The sequence below is a fragment of the Mustela nivalis genome (assembly GCF_964662115.1).
Source record: "Mustela nivalis genome assembly, chromosome: 10".
Taxonomy (NCBI): domain Eukaryota; kingdom Metazoa; phylum Chordata; class Mammalia; order Carnivora; family Mustelidae; genus Mustela; species Mustela nivalis.
In genome coordinates, this window is record NC_139029.1 from 40,072,376 (window position 1) to 40,087,629 (window position 15,254).

General features: G+C 37.0%; 1 protein-coding gene across 36 annotated transcripts in view; it reads right to left on the minus strand.

Annotated features, from left to right (window-relative positions):
• Window positions 1-231: 231 nt before the first annotated feature.
• The window catches only part of TUT4 (terminal uridylyl transferase 4), a 199,669-nt gene continuing 184,646 nt past the window's right edge, over window positions 232-15,254 (minus strand). For 4 of the 36 annotated variants that reach the window (XM_082688377.1, XM_082688367.1, XM_082688378.1 and 1 more), the window contains 6 exons: window positions 12,145-12,260; window positions 11,000-11,223; window positions 10,150-10,250; window positions 6,736-7,183; window positions 2,352-2,510; window positions 232-873 (listed from right to left, as the gene is read on the minus strand). In XM_082688377.1, coding sequence (XP_082544503.1) covers window positions 785-873; window positions 2,352-2,510; window positions 6,736-7,183; window positions 10,150-10,250; window positions 11,000-11,223; window positions 12,145-12,260 — 1,137 coding nt within the window. In that variant the 3' untranslated portion in view covers window positions 232-784. Of the gene's footprint in view, window positions 963-2,351; window positions 2,511-6,735; window positions 7,184-10,149; window positions 10,251-10,999; window positions 11,224-12,102; window positions 12,261-15,254 lie in introns of all 36 variants that reach the window. The other 32 variants (XM_082688375.1, XM_082688374.1, XM_082688373.1 and 29 more) reach the window with 17 other exon arrangements.

Here is a 15,254-nt window from a genome sequence, read left to right on the forward strand (position 1 = left end):
CTTCATTGTTTTGCACCTCAGTTTTCTCAATTATAGAATGGAGATAGCATATGTTTCTGTCAACTTCATTGGGTGCTGTGAAGATCCAGTAAAATAAAGGACAAAAAAAAGATCCTTAGATCTCTAAAACTAAGTCTGTAATTTAGAATACTCTATTCATGGAGTGTAAAACAAATGTCCTAATTATTACGTTGTATTTCCATGATCTAACAACCATATGAATTAACCAAATTTGACTCTTGTCAAAAAGATTTATTAACTTAAAATAGAATTACTTCAAATACAGACAAAAGCAACTTTCTGTTCAAGTTTGAATATTTTCAATAGACAAGAATGTAAAAGAAAAAAATTCTGAATCTTCACGTTGTAGTTTTATTTTTTTTTTACCTTTTAAAAAGTTTTTTGGCACTACAAGGTTCTGTAAAGAATAGAAGTGACAAATTTAAAACACATGAAAGTTTTTCCTAATTCTTAAGAACAATATATATAAAGTCTGAAGCAACCAAAGTATGAATACAGCTAATAGAAAATAAAGAATGTAATTTTTAAATTCTCTCTTTATACAATTCATCAAGATTAAACAAAACATAAAATTCCCTTAAAAATAGGGTAATAAAATAGATGAAATTTGTATCACTCAATTTGGTGATACTAGTAAAAACTATAGTTCATATTTATATACAAATAATACAGTCTTTAAAAACAGTCTTAGAATTTAAATAAGCTATCTAAACGTGTTAAAATTTTAAATCAGGACCTGATTTGTTTTGCTTTCCATTAAATGTCACTTTTTCTGCTGAATGTAACTGACATTGAGGTACGGATACCCTTGAGACAGCAGGATTGGCTGGTTGCTGTGCATCGGTAGACCAGCTGAAAGAAAATGGACTCGCATTACTCCGACACGTTTCCTCTTGGTGGGTGGGGACAACGCTCTCTACATCGACGGGTGGCACATCTGTCTGTTGGACACAACACAGACAGGAAACTGAAAGGCTTGTGCCTATTTATCTGACAACGCTTAGAATTTAACTTGTAGCTAGTTCTCTTTTTTTTTTCTACTTACACAGTAAAGAGGAGATAAAGCATGTCAAAAACATTTAGCAGGGGAAGGAGGAGGACAGAAGGGAAATGTGGCTATGTGAATGAGAAGAGAAATGAAGGGGAGGAAACAAAAGGAACAAATTCACCAGTGAAGAACTTCAGACATCCCCCACACAATCCCACTGAACCCTAAAAGGGTTTATAGGACCAAAAGTAACTTTCCTCAATCCTAGTTCTCTACTCAGAAGAATAAGCCCACCATACTCAATGTTCTGCCACTCTATAGTACAGGGATGCCCCAGAGGTACATGGAATAGTTTAGGAAGGCTTAAATGGAATCAAGCCTGAAACCCAGACCAGGGGCTTCCCCTTAAAGTTATGATTTCATTCAGTCAACATTTCCTGACTGTCTTTCTTTAATTTCTTGAACTCCTAGTTTAAGTGTAACTCTGACTCTAGTTTTTTAACTCCTAGATTAACTAAGAGCTGAGGGCCAGACTCACACATTCCGTATTAGAACTGAAATAGCTTTGAGGCAAGCAGGCTAGATAAAATGCTACAAGTACTCCTTAGTTTGTAATACTCATTACTAAGATCAAAGCCATTATTGGTACCTCAGCACCAACAAAATACAATGAATTCTAGTGTCATTCAAGTCTTAGTTCAAGAAAACAAATTTGACTATGTCACTACTCAATTCAAAAACTTCCATTAGATCCCTACCATTTACTTAACTGAGTCCAAAAAGTTCTTCATAATATGGTTTCAGCCTATCTTCTTTAACCTCATCACATACACATCTTTCCCATTTACTTTATACTCTAGTCCTTTTATTTTCTCCTTTTTTTCTCATTATATCAGGCAGATATCATTGACTTTGCATATATTATTTCCTCAGCTAAGAACTCTCTTCACCTGTAATCTCTAAAAAATCTGTAGGGGAAAAAAAAAATCCTGTGTCTCTTTCACAATCTAGTTCAAATGTCAAAATCTTGTGTGAATTGATCCTTGGTGTCCCTATCTCCTGTTATCTCTGCTAGGATAACATTAACTGAGTCCCTCTACATGCCTATTCTTGTTTATTTTAGATGTCTGGCTCTCCTAATAAAATGATCATTAGGTGTACAAGTTTTGCTTAATTCTTGCTTGAACAACAAGCATTAGCACAGTGTGACATACAGTATGCTCTTTCAATAAATGTTTATCCAATGCTTAAAATTTCACTCCTTTTTCCTGGCCTTCACATAGCTTCTGCTGTCCCAGAACCACCCCACCCAGTCTTTTAATGAATTTGTAAACAACGATACCTTGAGTATAGAACGGTTTGTTGGGCTGAAATCTGGCATTTCCCTGATGCATGAAGTTTTGATGCAAACCATAAGGCCACGAAGCTGGGACAAGAGGGAAATGGGGACGTGGTGCATGTTCCCAAGGAATTGGAGGATTTAGTCCTGGAAAGCCTGGCTCTGCATTTCAACAAGACAGGAAAGACATACTTTAAAACATCAGTTTGTTCATTTAAATATTCCTTCATTCCACAGAAATTTATTGAGAACCTACCACTGAACAAGAACAATGCTAAATACAGAGCATACCAGCTTTTTTAAAGAATCAAACACTGTAAATATGCTCAAATTATTCATAAAGAGACATAAAGAATACAACATAGAATAATATGTGGCCACTGCTATAACAGATGGGTGGAAGGTGTTATAAAGAAGGGGCTAACACATTTGGCTCAAGAATAGAGGTTTTCCTAAGATGATTAACTAAACTGAATTTTAAAGCACAAGGAACAAGTTAGGCAAAATGGGGCAAAGAGGGCATATTTTAGACAGAAGGAACAGCATATACAACAGCCAGGAAACAGGAAAGCAGAGCAAGTTTGGGAAGCTGCAAAACAATCAGCGATACAGAGAAAGGAATAAAGGTAGGTAGTGATAAGAAAAAAAGCTAGACAGGTAAGGTAGAATTTATATTTCAAAGAATTATAGTACATCATTAAGGAACTTATATTTTATCCTAAAGACAATGCCAAGTATCCTAGAAACAATTATATCATGGCCTGGAAGGTGATTCTATTAAAAGCTAAAGCACTCGGTGTAATGGTTGAGAACATGGGCTTTGGGGCCAACAAGGTTGACACTCTAATCCCAGTTCCAAAAATTACTAAATTTCAATTACGCACCTCAGGCTAGTGTGAGTATTAAATCAGATGACAAAAAGTAATGTGGCTTATCCAAGTCCTGGTATGTAAGTAGGAACTCAAAAAAATATGAGTACTATTCTTTCTATGGCAAACTACCCCACAATCTACTTCCCTTTAAGATGTATCTGTAAGTACATCTTTCAAAGTACACCTTTTCAAAGCACTTACTGAATCCTTTGGACCATTTTTGGTGGCTTTTCTCATTCAGGATCATAATGTGGCAGGAAATAATCTAAAAGACACTGTCCTCACATTCATTAAACTTCCTAGCAGGAATGCAAATTAGGAGGTACAGAAAGGGAGGAGTACACAGCAAGAAGACTAAAACCCATACTAGCCATATTCTTAACAAGCTCAGTCTTCTCAGAAGGTAACCAGAAAAACAAAGCAGCTGTTTCATTCAAAGTTCATAAAATCAAGTTACAATTAAGAGCTGAAGCTATACTAGAGGGTATATTTATTTCTTTAAATGAGACTGGAAATATATATTGAGGTCCAGATCAATTGAGAAATGATGTTTGACATAAAAGTGTACTTCTTAGAATATATCTAATCTCCCTTGGCCATTTTTCACAAATATTTTCATAATATAAACATGGAGGAGAAAAAGAACACAACTGGAGAGCAGAATCAACATGAGTTAAGGGCATCCTACAGAAAGTGAGCTAAATTTTAAAATCAGGCAGGGGGTGGTGAGTGAGTTAGCCAAGCTTTGGAGCAAAGCAAAAGGATGTGCAAAAAGGCAAGAAAGATAAAAGGGAGAGGACTTTCCAGGCAGATGGAACAAATTAAGTAAACAATTAGGGATAAGAGACAGTATGGTATGTTCGTGGGATGTTCATTAGTTCATTAAGGCAGAAAGAGATCAACTAGTAGTGGTACAGGAAGGAACAAAGCTATAAAAACTGAGCCACTATACAAAAGGGCAAGACAATGGGTCTGTGTTCATGGGTATATAACTCAGTAACGATCAGGATACATGTCATGGCATATATACAATAAACTTTTGTTGAATGACAAAAGCAGAGATCACATTAGAATGGCCAAGTATGCCACATATCCTTTGACCCTGGAAGTCTAAATGAGTTCCCACATTCTGACATTTTCCCTCAGCAAAAAGGATTATCTGTATTGTCTCAGAAGAGTTTAGAGATACCTCCTCTATCATAGTGCTCTAAGCAACAACCTATTTTTGTTTAAAAACTGCCAAAATTCTTTTGAGAATTAATAAAGGGAAAAGAGTCAAGCTTAGCCTACTTTTCCTATACAAACTACTTTTTAGGATAATCAAGTAGTTAATAAGGAAAAGTTGTTTATAGAAGAACTTTTCTGTTCACAAATAGTGCAAAGAAAATCATTTTACTACCCTTAGTGAAATAATGGTTATCAGCAATAATTATCAACAACAGCTATGATTATTATGTAAAAATTAACGAGGAACTTTATAATGGATATCCAACTCATTGATCAATCTTAGGTCACTAAGAGAGTAACAGAAAGTAAGTTCTTTTTGAAATAAGGGAACAGGAAACATAGCACCAACCAGAAAGTAAAATTCTTATCAAAAAAATAACCTAAATCTAATCCAAACTCTGGACCTAACTAACTACCAATTTAGGAAATACGGGGACAGAGGTACATTTTAAACAATGCCACAAAAATAAAATTCAGCCGACATTAGAATGTAGGAAGTGCTATAGTTTCTTAATAAACAGTTTATATGGGAGGAAAAATTATGAGGGGAAACTATTATAAATTAAAGGCGGCTTAAGAGATATAATAACCACCTGTAATGTACAGGGCTTTGTAGGAATTCTGATTAAAAAAAAAAAAAGAAGAAGAAGAACTGGGTATTAGAGGATACTGGATATGGTAACAGTTTTGTGTGTTTAAGAAATACAAACAAGATTATACAGAAATTTGACCCAGTGCCTGAGATTTGATTAAATACTAAAGCCAAAAGCTTTCTTTAAATGAGTAAAAGGAGTGGGTCACCTAAGTGGCTCAGCTGATTAAGTGTCCAGCTCTTGACTTCGGCTCAGGTCATGATATAGAGGTTGTGAGATTGAGACCCGTGTTAGATGCCATGCTCAGCAGGGAATCTGCTTGAGATTTTCTACCTCTCCCTCTGTCTCTAACCCCCCTAAAATAAATAAATAAATCTTAAAAAAAAAAAAAAAAGATATTAAAGGAGTCAAGGACTAGCAAATACTGGTAACTGTTAAAAGCTGGGTAATGGGGGATAGGTTCATTATACTTTATTCTCTCTCCTGTATACATTTCAATTTTTCAATAATACAGTCTTTAAAATAAAAATATTTTGGGGGGGCACCTGGGTGGCTCAGTGGGTTAAAGCCTCTGCCTTCGGCTCAGATCATGATCCCAGGGTCCTGGGATCGAGCCCCGCATCAGGCTCTCTGCTCAGTAGGGAGCCTGCTTCCTCTCTCTCTGCCTGCTTGTGATCTCTGTCTGTCAAATAAATAAATAAAATCTTTAAAAAAAAAAAAAGATTCTTTCAAAAAAATTGGGGGGGCTCCTGGGTGTCGCAGTCAGTCAGGCGTCTGACTCAGGCTTTTGGCTTAGGTTGTGATCGAGCCCCCAGTCAGGCTCTGGGCTCAGTGTGGAGTCTGCTTGAGATTCTCTCTCCCTTTCCCTCTGCCCCATCCATTTGTGCATACTCTCTCCCTAAAATAAATAAATAAGTCTTTTTAAAAAATTATCAATCAAAACTGGATATAAAACAAGACTTCTGGTTTATCAAATATTTCAATTATGCAAATATTTTTTTAAATGACTGGATCATACGACACCTAAATATTACTTGGCAATTATATCTAGGAATTGAGAATATAGATTATTTTTTATTATTCAAATGTTCAATAATGAAAATGTATTTCTCTAAATCAGGAAAAAACTAGTACTTTTTAATGTTACAAAGTGCTACTAATATCATTTTAAAGAATTGTCCTTACTGGAAGATAGTAAAGAGGCTAGGGCAAAGAGCATGGGTTTTGAAGAAAGAAATTGGCTTAAATCTTGGATCTGCTATGATTAATTATTAAAGCCTGATAGTTGTTACTTAACCCTGCAATATTCTCAACCATAAAATTAGCTTTAATAATACCCAAATCAAACTGTACTGTAGTGAAATTTAAAATAAGTAACATTTATGTATATTACCTCATTTAATATTCACAATATCCCTGTGCATTAAATGTTATTAATATCCTTATTTTAACGATGAAACCAATGCACAAAGAGACTGAGCAACTGCCTAATGCCACATAATAAATGGCAGGGCTAGGATTCAAATCTAGACAGTGTGAATCCACAGTCCATAACCCTTTATCTAATCCTATACTGCCCCTCATAAATATTGCTTGCCATTCTTTTCCTCACATTTATTTCGCCAAGTGCAACCAATCATACCAATCACCCAACCTTTCTACAGACAGATGCAAAAGAAGAAAAGGAAGGGTTACCCGAATTCCCCACTGTACCATTGTTCACCAGGGAATTTGGAGCCACAGTACGAGGCCAGTGTCCATCATGAGAGGAGTTAGGGATCGCCACAGGTCTGGCAGCAGGCTGTGCAAAGATGATGCTGGGATCGTTCAGGCCAATATTGCTGGGGGCACTGCCTGGTGCAGAATGGATCACTGGACCATGGATAGGCCAGGATGGGGCAGGGATCTGGAGAGGGTGCATTGGCAACAATCCCATATTGTGCATGGGAGAATACTGAGCTGGTGGTGACTGGGGAAAGTTATACATAGGCATCTGGACCTGATGGGGGGGCTGGGCTCCCTGCTGAGGTGGGCCAAGCTTGGGTTGGGATCCTGGCTGGGATGGAGACTGAGTAATGGCAGCTGATTGGGAAGAATTCTGTGGAAACGGCTGGGGCTGAGGAGAATAAGATGGTGAATCAGACTGCAAAGAGAAAAAGATAACATTTTAAAATTAATTTAAAAACATGTTAGTGTTATAAAAGCAGAGATTATCTAAACACAAAATTAGTTATTTTATTAGAATATTATAAATACAACTCTATTATGTGAATAAGAGCCTCATTTTACATGAAAATAGAATTTTCTCCAAAATCCTCAAACCCTCTCTGACGTATATATTACCCCATAAACCTTTTTACTGCCCAAAGAAGAAAGAGCCCAGACGTCATTTCCATCATGCAGAACTCACATTCCAACTGTAACTAGAAACTTGTATCTAAGTATCTCACAGGCACTTTGATTCAGTCCCTCAACAAGTTACTGAGTGTCAGTTATGTCTGGGCATTGTTCTAGTTATTAAAAATACAATACTAGCATGTATGCCCTCATGGAATTTAAAGTTTTATGGGGGAAAGGAGAAAGAGCAGATGAAGAGATTACATGAGCAATTACAATAAAATACAATGATTACTATGATAAAGAATGCATGATGTATATTGTATAAGGAAATCCCAGAGCAGGAATATCTAAACATACTTCCATAGGAGAAAAAAATAAGAAGAATGAAAGTGGAAATCAAGGAAAACTTCCCAGAGAAGTGACCTTTAAGTTGAGACACAAGGGTAAATAGCAATCAGTCTAACAAAAGAGGGCAAGGATAGGGGAATGGGAGGAGTGTTTCATGCAGAGGGAACAACATAACTGAAGGAAAATAGGTTCATGAACACCTGACTTGTTTAAGTAATCAGATTCTGAAAGAAGTTTATTATTACTGAAGTATAAGGGCAGGGGAATGGCAGATTTGAGGTTGAAGAACTAAAGAGGTACAAGACAATGAAGGGTCCAACAGGCCTTGTAGTTAAGACTTTATCCTGAGTGCACAGGGAAACCACTGAAGGGTTTCAAACCAGTCAGGAACATGATCAATCTGTATTTTAGAAAAATTATTCTGGCTTAATGGGAATGAAATAGAGAACACTTGGGGTGGGATGGGCGAGACCAATAAGAGTGATTAAAAGGCTGGCCCTAAGATGATGGTAACCTAGGCTAGGTAAATATAATATAGGAACAGGAAAGCAAATAGCTGTGAGCTACTTTTTATAGGTAGAAATAACAGGAGTTGATGACTGACTGATGTGGGGTTTGAGGGAAAGAAAACTAGGAAGCAGGATCATTCAGTGAGATGGAGAACACAGGAGCCAAGAAGTGGCAAGTCTAGGAATTTAGAGAGAAGTATGTTACATTCTACATTTGTTGAGGTTAAAGTGCTTTGTGAGATATCAGAACAATGTCCATTAGACAGACTCTGACCCACATCTCAAGTAAGAGGAAAGTGAGTGCTAAAGCAGAGGGTAAAAGTTAGAAGCAGCAGAGGAAAGTGGTTAGAACACAGGTTTTGAAGACAGGGCCTGAGGGTTCAAGTTCTAGTTCCAAGTATGTGCTGACCTCAGGCAAGAAACTTAAATCTCTGTTTCTTCACCTGTAATGTATAAATAATAAACAGAATCTATCTCATACATCTCTGTGTAGGTTAAGCAGTACTTGTGGAAAATATAAACACCAAATTCAGGACAGTAGATACATTTTAGTAGCTAGGAAGGGATAGTAGGAAGGTTTTAAGATGGAAACAGCATCCAAAAGGAATGCACAGGGATTACTAACCATGGGTGATTTTTTAATATAATAAATATTAAGAATTGTTAAAGCCTGGTGGTACTACATGGGTGTTCATTACTTTCTGTACTTTTTCAATATTTTATTACAAGAAACAGGAGAAATTATATATATGGCACACAGCAGTCAACAATGTTAGCTGCTTTATTGTTGTTATATAACATTTGTGAAAATGTCAGGGCCATAGTATGTATTCAAATATTACAGATGGGGTTAGTGGGCTTCTAAATGTTGTTCTAAGATTCTCCCTATACTGATCTACAAATCCTTTGAGAATTTTTTCTAAAAGAGATCATACCAGATTAAGCATGTTTAATTCTTAACAATGTTGAGGCTACCTAGACCTGAGTTTGAATCTTTTAATTTCTCTTTTTCTCAGCTTCCCAATTTGTAAAATTTGATCATATTAATACCTACCACTTCATATGCCACGCAAAGGATTAAGTGTGAAGCACCAAGCATAGTACCAGGTTTAAAGTAAGGAAAAGTGAATTGGGGGAAATAGGAGGGGGAGACAGACCATGAGGACTCTGAGAAACAGAGGGTTTTGGAGGGGGGTGAGGTGGGAGGTTAGGTGAGCCCGGTGGTGGGTATTAAGGAGGGCATGTATTGCATGGAACACTGGGTGTGGTGCATAAACAATGAATCTTGGAACACTGAAAAAATAAAATTAAATTAAAAAAAATAAAGTAAGGAAGCATTCAATTAATACTGAATTAATTTAAGAAGTGCAAGGTGAATACAGATTTACACAACGGTTAAGAGCAACTCAGCAAAGTTAATATGAAACTTGTGAACTCCAATTTAATACTGTTCTTTCACGAGATATATTTTATTAGGTATTTATATCAGCTATGAGAAGACACATAAAGACTTCAAGCAAGTCCAATGCCATGTATGTATTCCCCTAACATATTAAACCCCTAACACATCTCCATTTTGGGGTTTATTTTTATAAATGTTGCTGATATTCTGCTACTAGGCAAGGCCTGAAACTCAATTACCTTATTTTAACTAATGAACAAATATATTAGGTAGCTGTTCTCTTAGGCAGGCTCAATAAAGTTAAGCAGCTTGCCCAAAGATATAAGCCGAGATCAGCATTACTCCAAAGGTCATGCTCACATTCCATCTCATGTGCCTAGCAGAAACACCAATACAAAAGCACTGTTATCTGGATGACTATTTGCCAGTCTAAAAGATCAACCCAGTAACCTATCAAAGATTGTACTATCTTCCCACCAAAACTAATCCCTCTGCAGGCAGAGTACTCACACATTCTGAGGACTGTCTAGTCCTTATGGACTGATCACCCTGTTGCTGGGCTGAACCAGCCACCTGTTGGGCATTTACAAGGTTGCGGACCAGCTGGGCTGCTAAGAGAAGACATCAGAAAGAAAATCAACAGATAAAGAAAACAACAGAGAAATGACAATCAATAACTCCCTTCCTCTGTTAAAGAATCTCAAATCCCTCTGAGATTTTATAAACTTGGACCTTTATAGTATTATTAGGTAGGACTTGTAACAACGAATTTTTTTTAAGTTATTTCTCAATCTTGTAAATCGCTTAAAAAAATATACTGGTGGTAGAAACAAGAACAAAAAGACAAATACTCCTTTTCTAAATGAGACGATATGTTTAAGAAAATATCTTCTGCAACAAGAATCTCAATAACTAGAAATCATCACTTCTAAAATACTCTATTTTTTTCTTTCACTAAACTCTCATTTGGGTTTCAAATTCTTAAAATTACTTATGAATTATAACAGAAACAAATCTCCCTCTCGCATAAGAGCAAAGGGAAGAGATATAATTTCTCTTGTATGTGTTCCCAGAAAAAAAAATTAATTTCTCTTATCTTTTGATAAAGAAGGTAACTCAAATCCAAAGAATACTTAAAGGGAGTTTACTGAATACAACAAACTGCTAAGACCTTAATAGTGAACACATCTGAGTACTATTCAAAATAAAGGACTGTCTAAATTTTCTCTCTTTAAAAAATTATAAGGTCCAAAATCATACTGCTAACTTTGGAAAAGAGAGGAATCAAGAGTCCTTAGAATGACATCATCACAAATGACCTTATTTCTACCAAAAACTACTTTTAGCCTTTTCTATTTACCTGCCACACTGCTATTCCTCTGACGGGCCAGCTTGACCTCTGGACATTCCCTTCGTACATGTCCTGCATCTCCACATATAAAGCATCTGAGGTCTCTGGGGTCTCTAAACTCTCGAGTGTCGTGGAGGTCTCGGGGGTCAACAAGGTCTCGGGAATCTTTCTCCTCTTCATTCCCATCCTTCTCTTCTTCACTGTCTTTCTTCTTTAGTCTAAACAGTAAACTGCTGATACCAATAATGCGGGGCTAGGGACTTGTAAACTGAATGAATCACAGAACAAACTAAACTACACAAAAGCCTAACAATAAAGGGATTAACATACTGATTGTTTCATGCACCTTTTTTAAGGCAAGGGAACTCACATTTAGAGCACACCTACTCCTATGGCAGAAACTGGGTAGGAGTTTTATAATACAATATCAAATTAGAAAAAAAATTTTAATACTGAATTTTAATCTTATAATTATCCTTAGAAGTTGGTATTTATTATCTCCATTTTATAGAGGGAGCAGCTGATGCTAGAGAAAGTGTCTTCTCTAAATTTAAGTCAGTATATAGCACTGACGGAACCCAGGAATTCATTCTGTTCGTAAAGTTCTAAGCTCTTTATATTTGGAAAGGCTTAATAACTAAAGAAACGATTTTTCCTGGCTTATTGAAAAGAGTATATAAAACACAGGAAAGTCTATTTCATAAATATATTTTCAGGGGTGTGAAGGATGTCTATTCTTCAAGGTATATATTATATAGGTATATCTCACAGTAAGTGTCTCAAAGATTCAGTTAATTATATTTTAATTACTGATTTGTAGGACTGTGAGGTACTCAGGAAGAACCCCATGACTTGATCATTTTTTGTCTGGGCTCCTGGCACAGTTCCCAATAGAGCAGGTGTCAATAAATGCTTCTTCAATTAAAACAAAACAAAACAAAAAACCTGAATGAAGCGAAAAAAATGAATGAGATAGCACTGTGTCACAAATAAATCTCACTCTATTAAAAAAATTCCACTCCAATATACATTTTACCTAATGTCCAATTTAAAGCCCTGAACCTTTTTACTTAAACATATATGAACACAGTTATAGCTACTATTGGCCTCACATTTATTTTCCCTGTAATGTTGATACATAATCATTTGCCAACCTTCTCCTTTTAGGGCAGTCTTTCATGTAGTGGCCTATTTTTCCACACACACGACAACATCGATCGTTGGGAGCCAGTTCTCCATCTGTTAATACTCGGGAATCAAAGAAGTACTCCTAGGGAGAAAATAAAACTTTACTAAAAAAAAAAAAAAAAAAAAACCCAAAACATTAGGAATTATGGAATCCAAATGGAAAGAAGACCAAGATATAAAAGTGACTTTAAGAAAAAGGAAATAAGGGACGCCTGGGTGGCTCAGTTGGTTAAGCGGCTTCCTTCGGCTCAGGTCATGATCCCAGCATCCTGGGATCGAGTCCCACATCGGGCTCCTTGCTCCGCAGGGAGCCTGCTTCTCCCTCTGCCTCTGCCTGCCATTCTGTCTGCCTGTGCTCCCTCTCCAACCCCCCTCTGATAAATTAAAAAAAAAAAAAAAAAAAAAAAAAAAAAAAAAAAAACCTTTAAATAAATAAATAAATAAATAAAATTTAAAAAAAAAAAAAAAAAAGAAAAGAAAAAGAAAAAGGAAATAAATGGGGAGCCCAGTGGCTCAGTTGGTTAAGCATCTACCTTTGGCTCAGGTCATGATCCCAGAGTCCTAGGATCCAGCCCTGCGGAGGGCTCCCTGCTCAGCAGGGAGTCTGACTGTCCCACTCCCCTTCTGCCCTACTCAGGCTCTCTCTCTCAAATAAATAAATAAAATCTTAAAAAAAAAAAAAAAAGGAAATATCAAAAAACTTTTCAATGTAACTAAAACCATAATATGAAAATAAGAATAAGGGCGCCTGGGTGGCTCAGTGGGTTAAAGCCTCTGCCTTCAGCTCAGGCCACGATCTCAGGATCCTGGGATCGAGCCCCACATCAGGCTCTCTGCTCAGCAGAGAGCCTGTTCCCCACCCTCTCTCTCTGCCTGCCTCTCTGCCTACTCGTGATCTCTGTCAAATAAATAAATAAAACCTTAAAAAAAAAAAAAAAAGAAAAGAAGATTAAGAATTATCTTAATCTTACCGGTGTGCCCAGGTGGCTCAGTCAGTTAAGCGTCTGCCTTTGGCTCAGGTCATGATCTCAGGGTCCCGGATCGAGCCCCGAATCCAGCTCCCTGCTGAATCAGGCTCCCTGCTGACGGATACCCTGCTTCTCTCCCTTTGCTGCTCCCCCTTGCTTGTGTGTGCACACTCTCTTTCTCATAAATTTTTTTAAAAAAATTTTTAAGACTTTATTTATTTGATAGAGAGAGAGAGAAATCACAAGTAGGCAGAGCAGCAGGCAGAGAGAGAAGGCGAAGCAGACTCTCTGCTCAGCAGAGAGGGGCTCAATCCCAGGACCCTGGGATCATGACCTGAGCCGAACGCAGAGGCTCAACCCACTGAGCCATCCAGGTGCCCCAAATTTTTAAAATCTTAAAAAAAAAAAAATTATCATCACTGGCGCCCCGGGTAGCTCAAATGGTTGAACATTCAGCTCTGGATTTCAGCTCAGATCACGCTCTCAAGAGTCATGGGATCCAGACTCCAGCTGGGCTCTGTGCTTGGCAGGCAGTCTGCTTCTCTCCTTTTCTCTCTCCCTCTCCCTCCATTCTTCCCCCTACTCTTTCTCTCTCTCTCTTTCTCTAATAAAGAAAAAAAAATCATCATCAATATCACAATTGCTAACAGTGCTAACCACGTTACAGCCACATTATTTTTTCATTTATCTGTGGCATCTTTGCATAATAACTCATTTATAGATGAGCAAAACAGAGGCTCAGAAAGTGAGTCATTTGCCCATAGTAAAATCTGCCCATTACCTGATAGGTAAGCAGGATTTAACACTAAGTTGGTCTACAAATCTCATGCTTTCTGCCTTACCAGGCTATTTCTAGAAAAGAATTATTCTCTTTACAAAAGACTTCTCTACCAATAAAGGAATCTTCTGGTTTATTTAAAATATGATTGGATTTGTATATAACATTTCAAGAACATATAACATTAATAACATAAAGCAGGTTCAACTAATGAGTAGATAGAGAACCAATACACAGTAAATCATTTTCCCAAGTTTTAAAAGTACCAAGATTATTTTTCCTTTATCCTACCACCTGGAGTATTCTTCTAAGCTTTATTTTTTTTTTAAAAGATTTTATTTATTTATTTGACAGAGAGAAATTACAAGTACACTGAGAGGCAGGCAGAGAGAGAGAGAGAAGGAAGCAGGTTCCCTGCTGAGCAGAGAGCCCGATGCAGGACTCGATCCCAGGACCCTGAGATCACGACCCGAGCCGAAGGCAGCGGCCTAACCCACTGAGCCACCCAGGCGCCCCTCTTCTAAGCTTTAGCTCAGTTTTGTTTTGCACTATCACAAAGACTAGTTTGTCCTAACAGTATCCACATCTCTGTAAGGCAAGAGAACATACCCACTTAGCACTCTTCAAATCTAAAGTCAAAGATAAAAGTGTAAGAGACACACCTACTAGGATGGCTATCATAAAAAGAGAAAAGGATGTAGACGGAAATGGAAACCACACATATTGCTGGTGGGAATGTAAAATAATACAGATGCTGTAAAAAATGTTTGGCAGAACCTCAGAGAGTTAAACATAAATTTGTCAAAATGAACCAACAATTCTACTGTTAAGTATGTACCAAAAGAAATGAAAACTAACATCCACACAAAAATTTGTGCAGAAATATTCACAGCAGCATTACTCATAAGAATGAAAAAGAAGAACAGCTCAAATGTCCAACAAAGATGATGAATGGATAAATAAAATATGATATATTCCATTTAATGGAATACTGCTAAACCATTAAAAGGAATGGGTGGCTCAGTTAAGTGTCTGTGTTCGGCTCAGGTCATGACCCCAGAGTCCTGGAATTGAGCCCCATATTGGCCTCTCTGCTCAGTGAGGAGTCTGCATCTCCCTCTGCCTACCACTCCCCCTGCTTGTGCTCGCTCACTCTAACAAATAAATGAATAAAATCTAAAACAAAACAAAACAAAACCAAGTAGGAATTCAATAAATATGTGTTGAAAGAACATATTTTATTTACTATGGAAAATAAAAGCATGAAGACTTGAAAGGATATTTTCTACAATATCAGTTATAACACTGATACAATAAAAACAATCTAAAT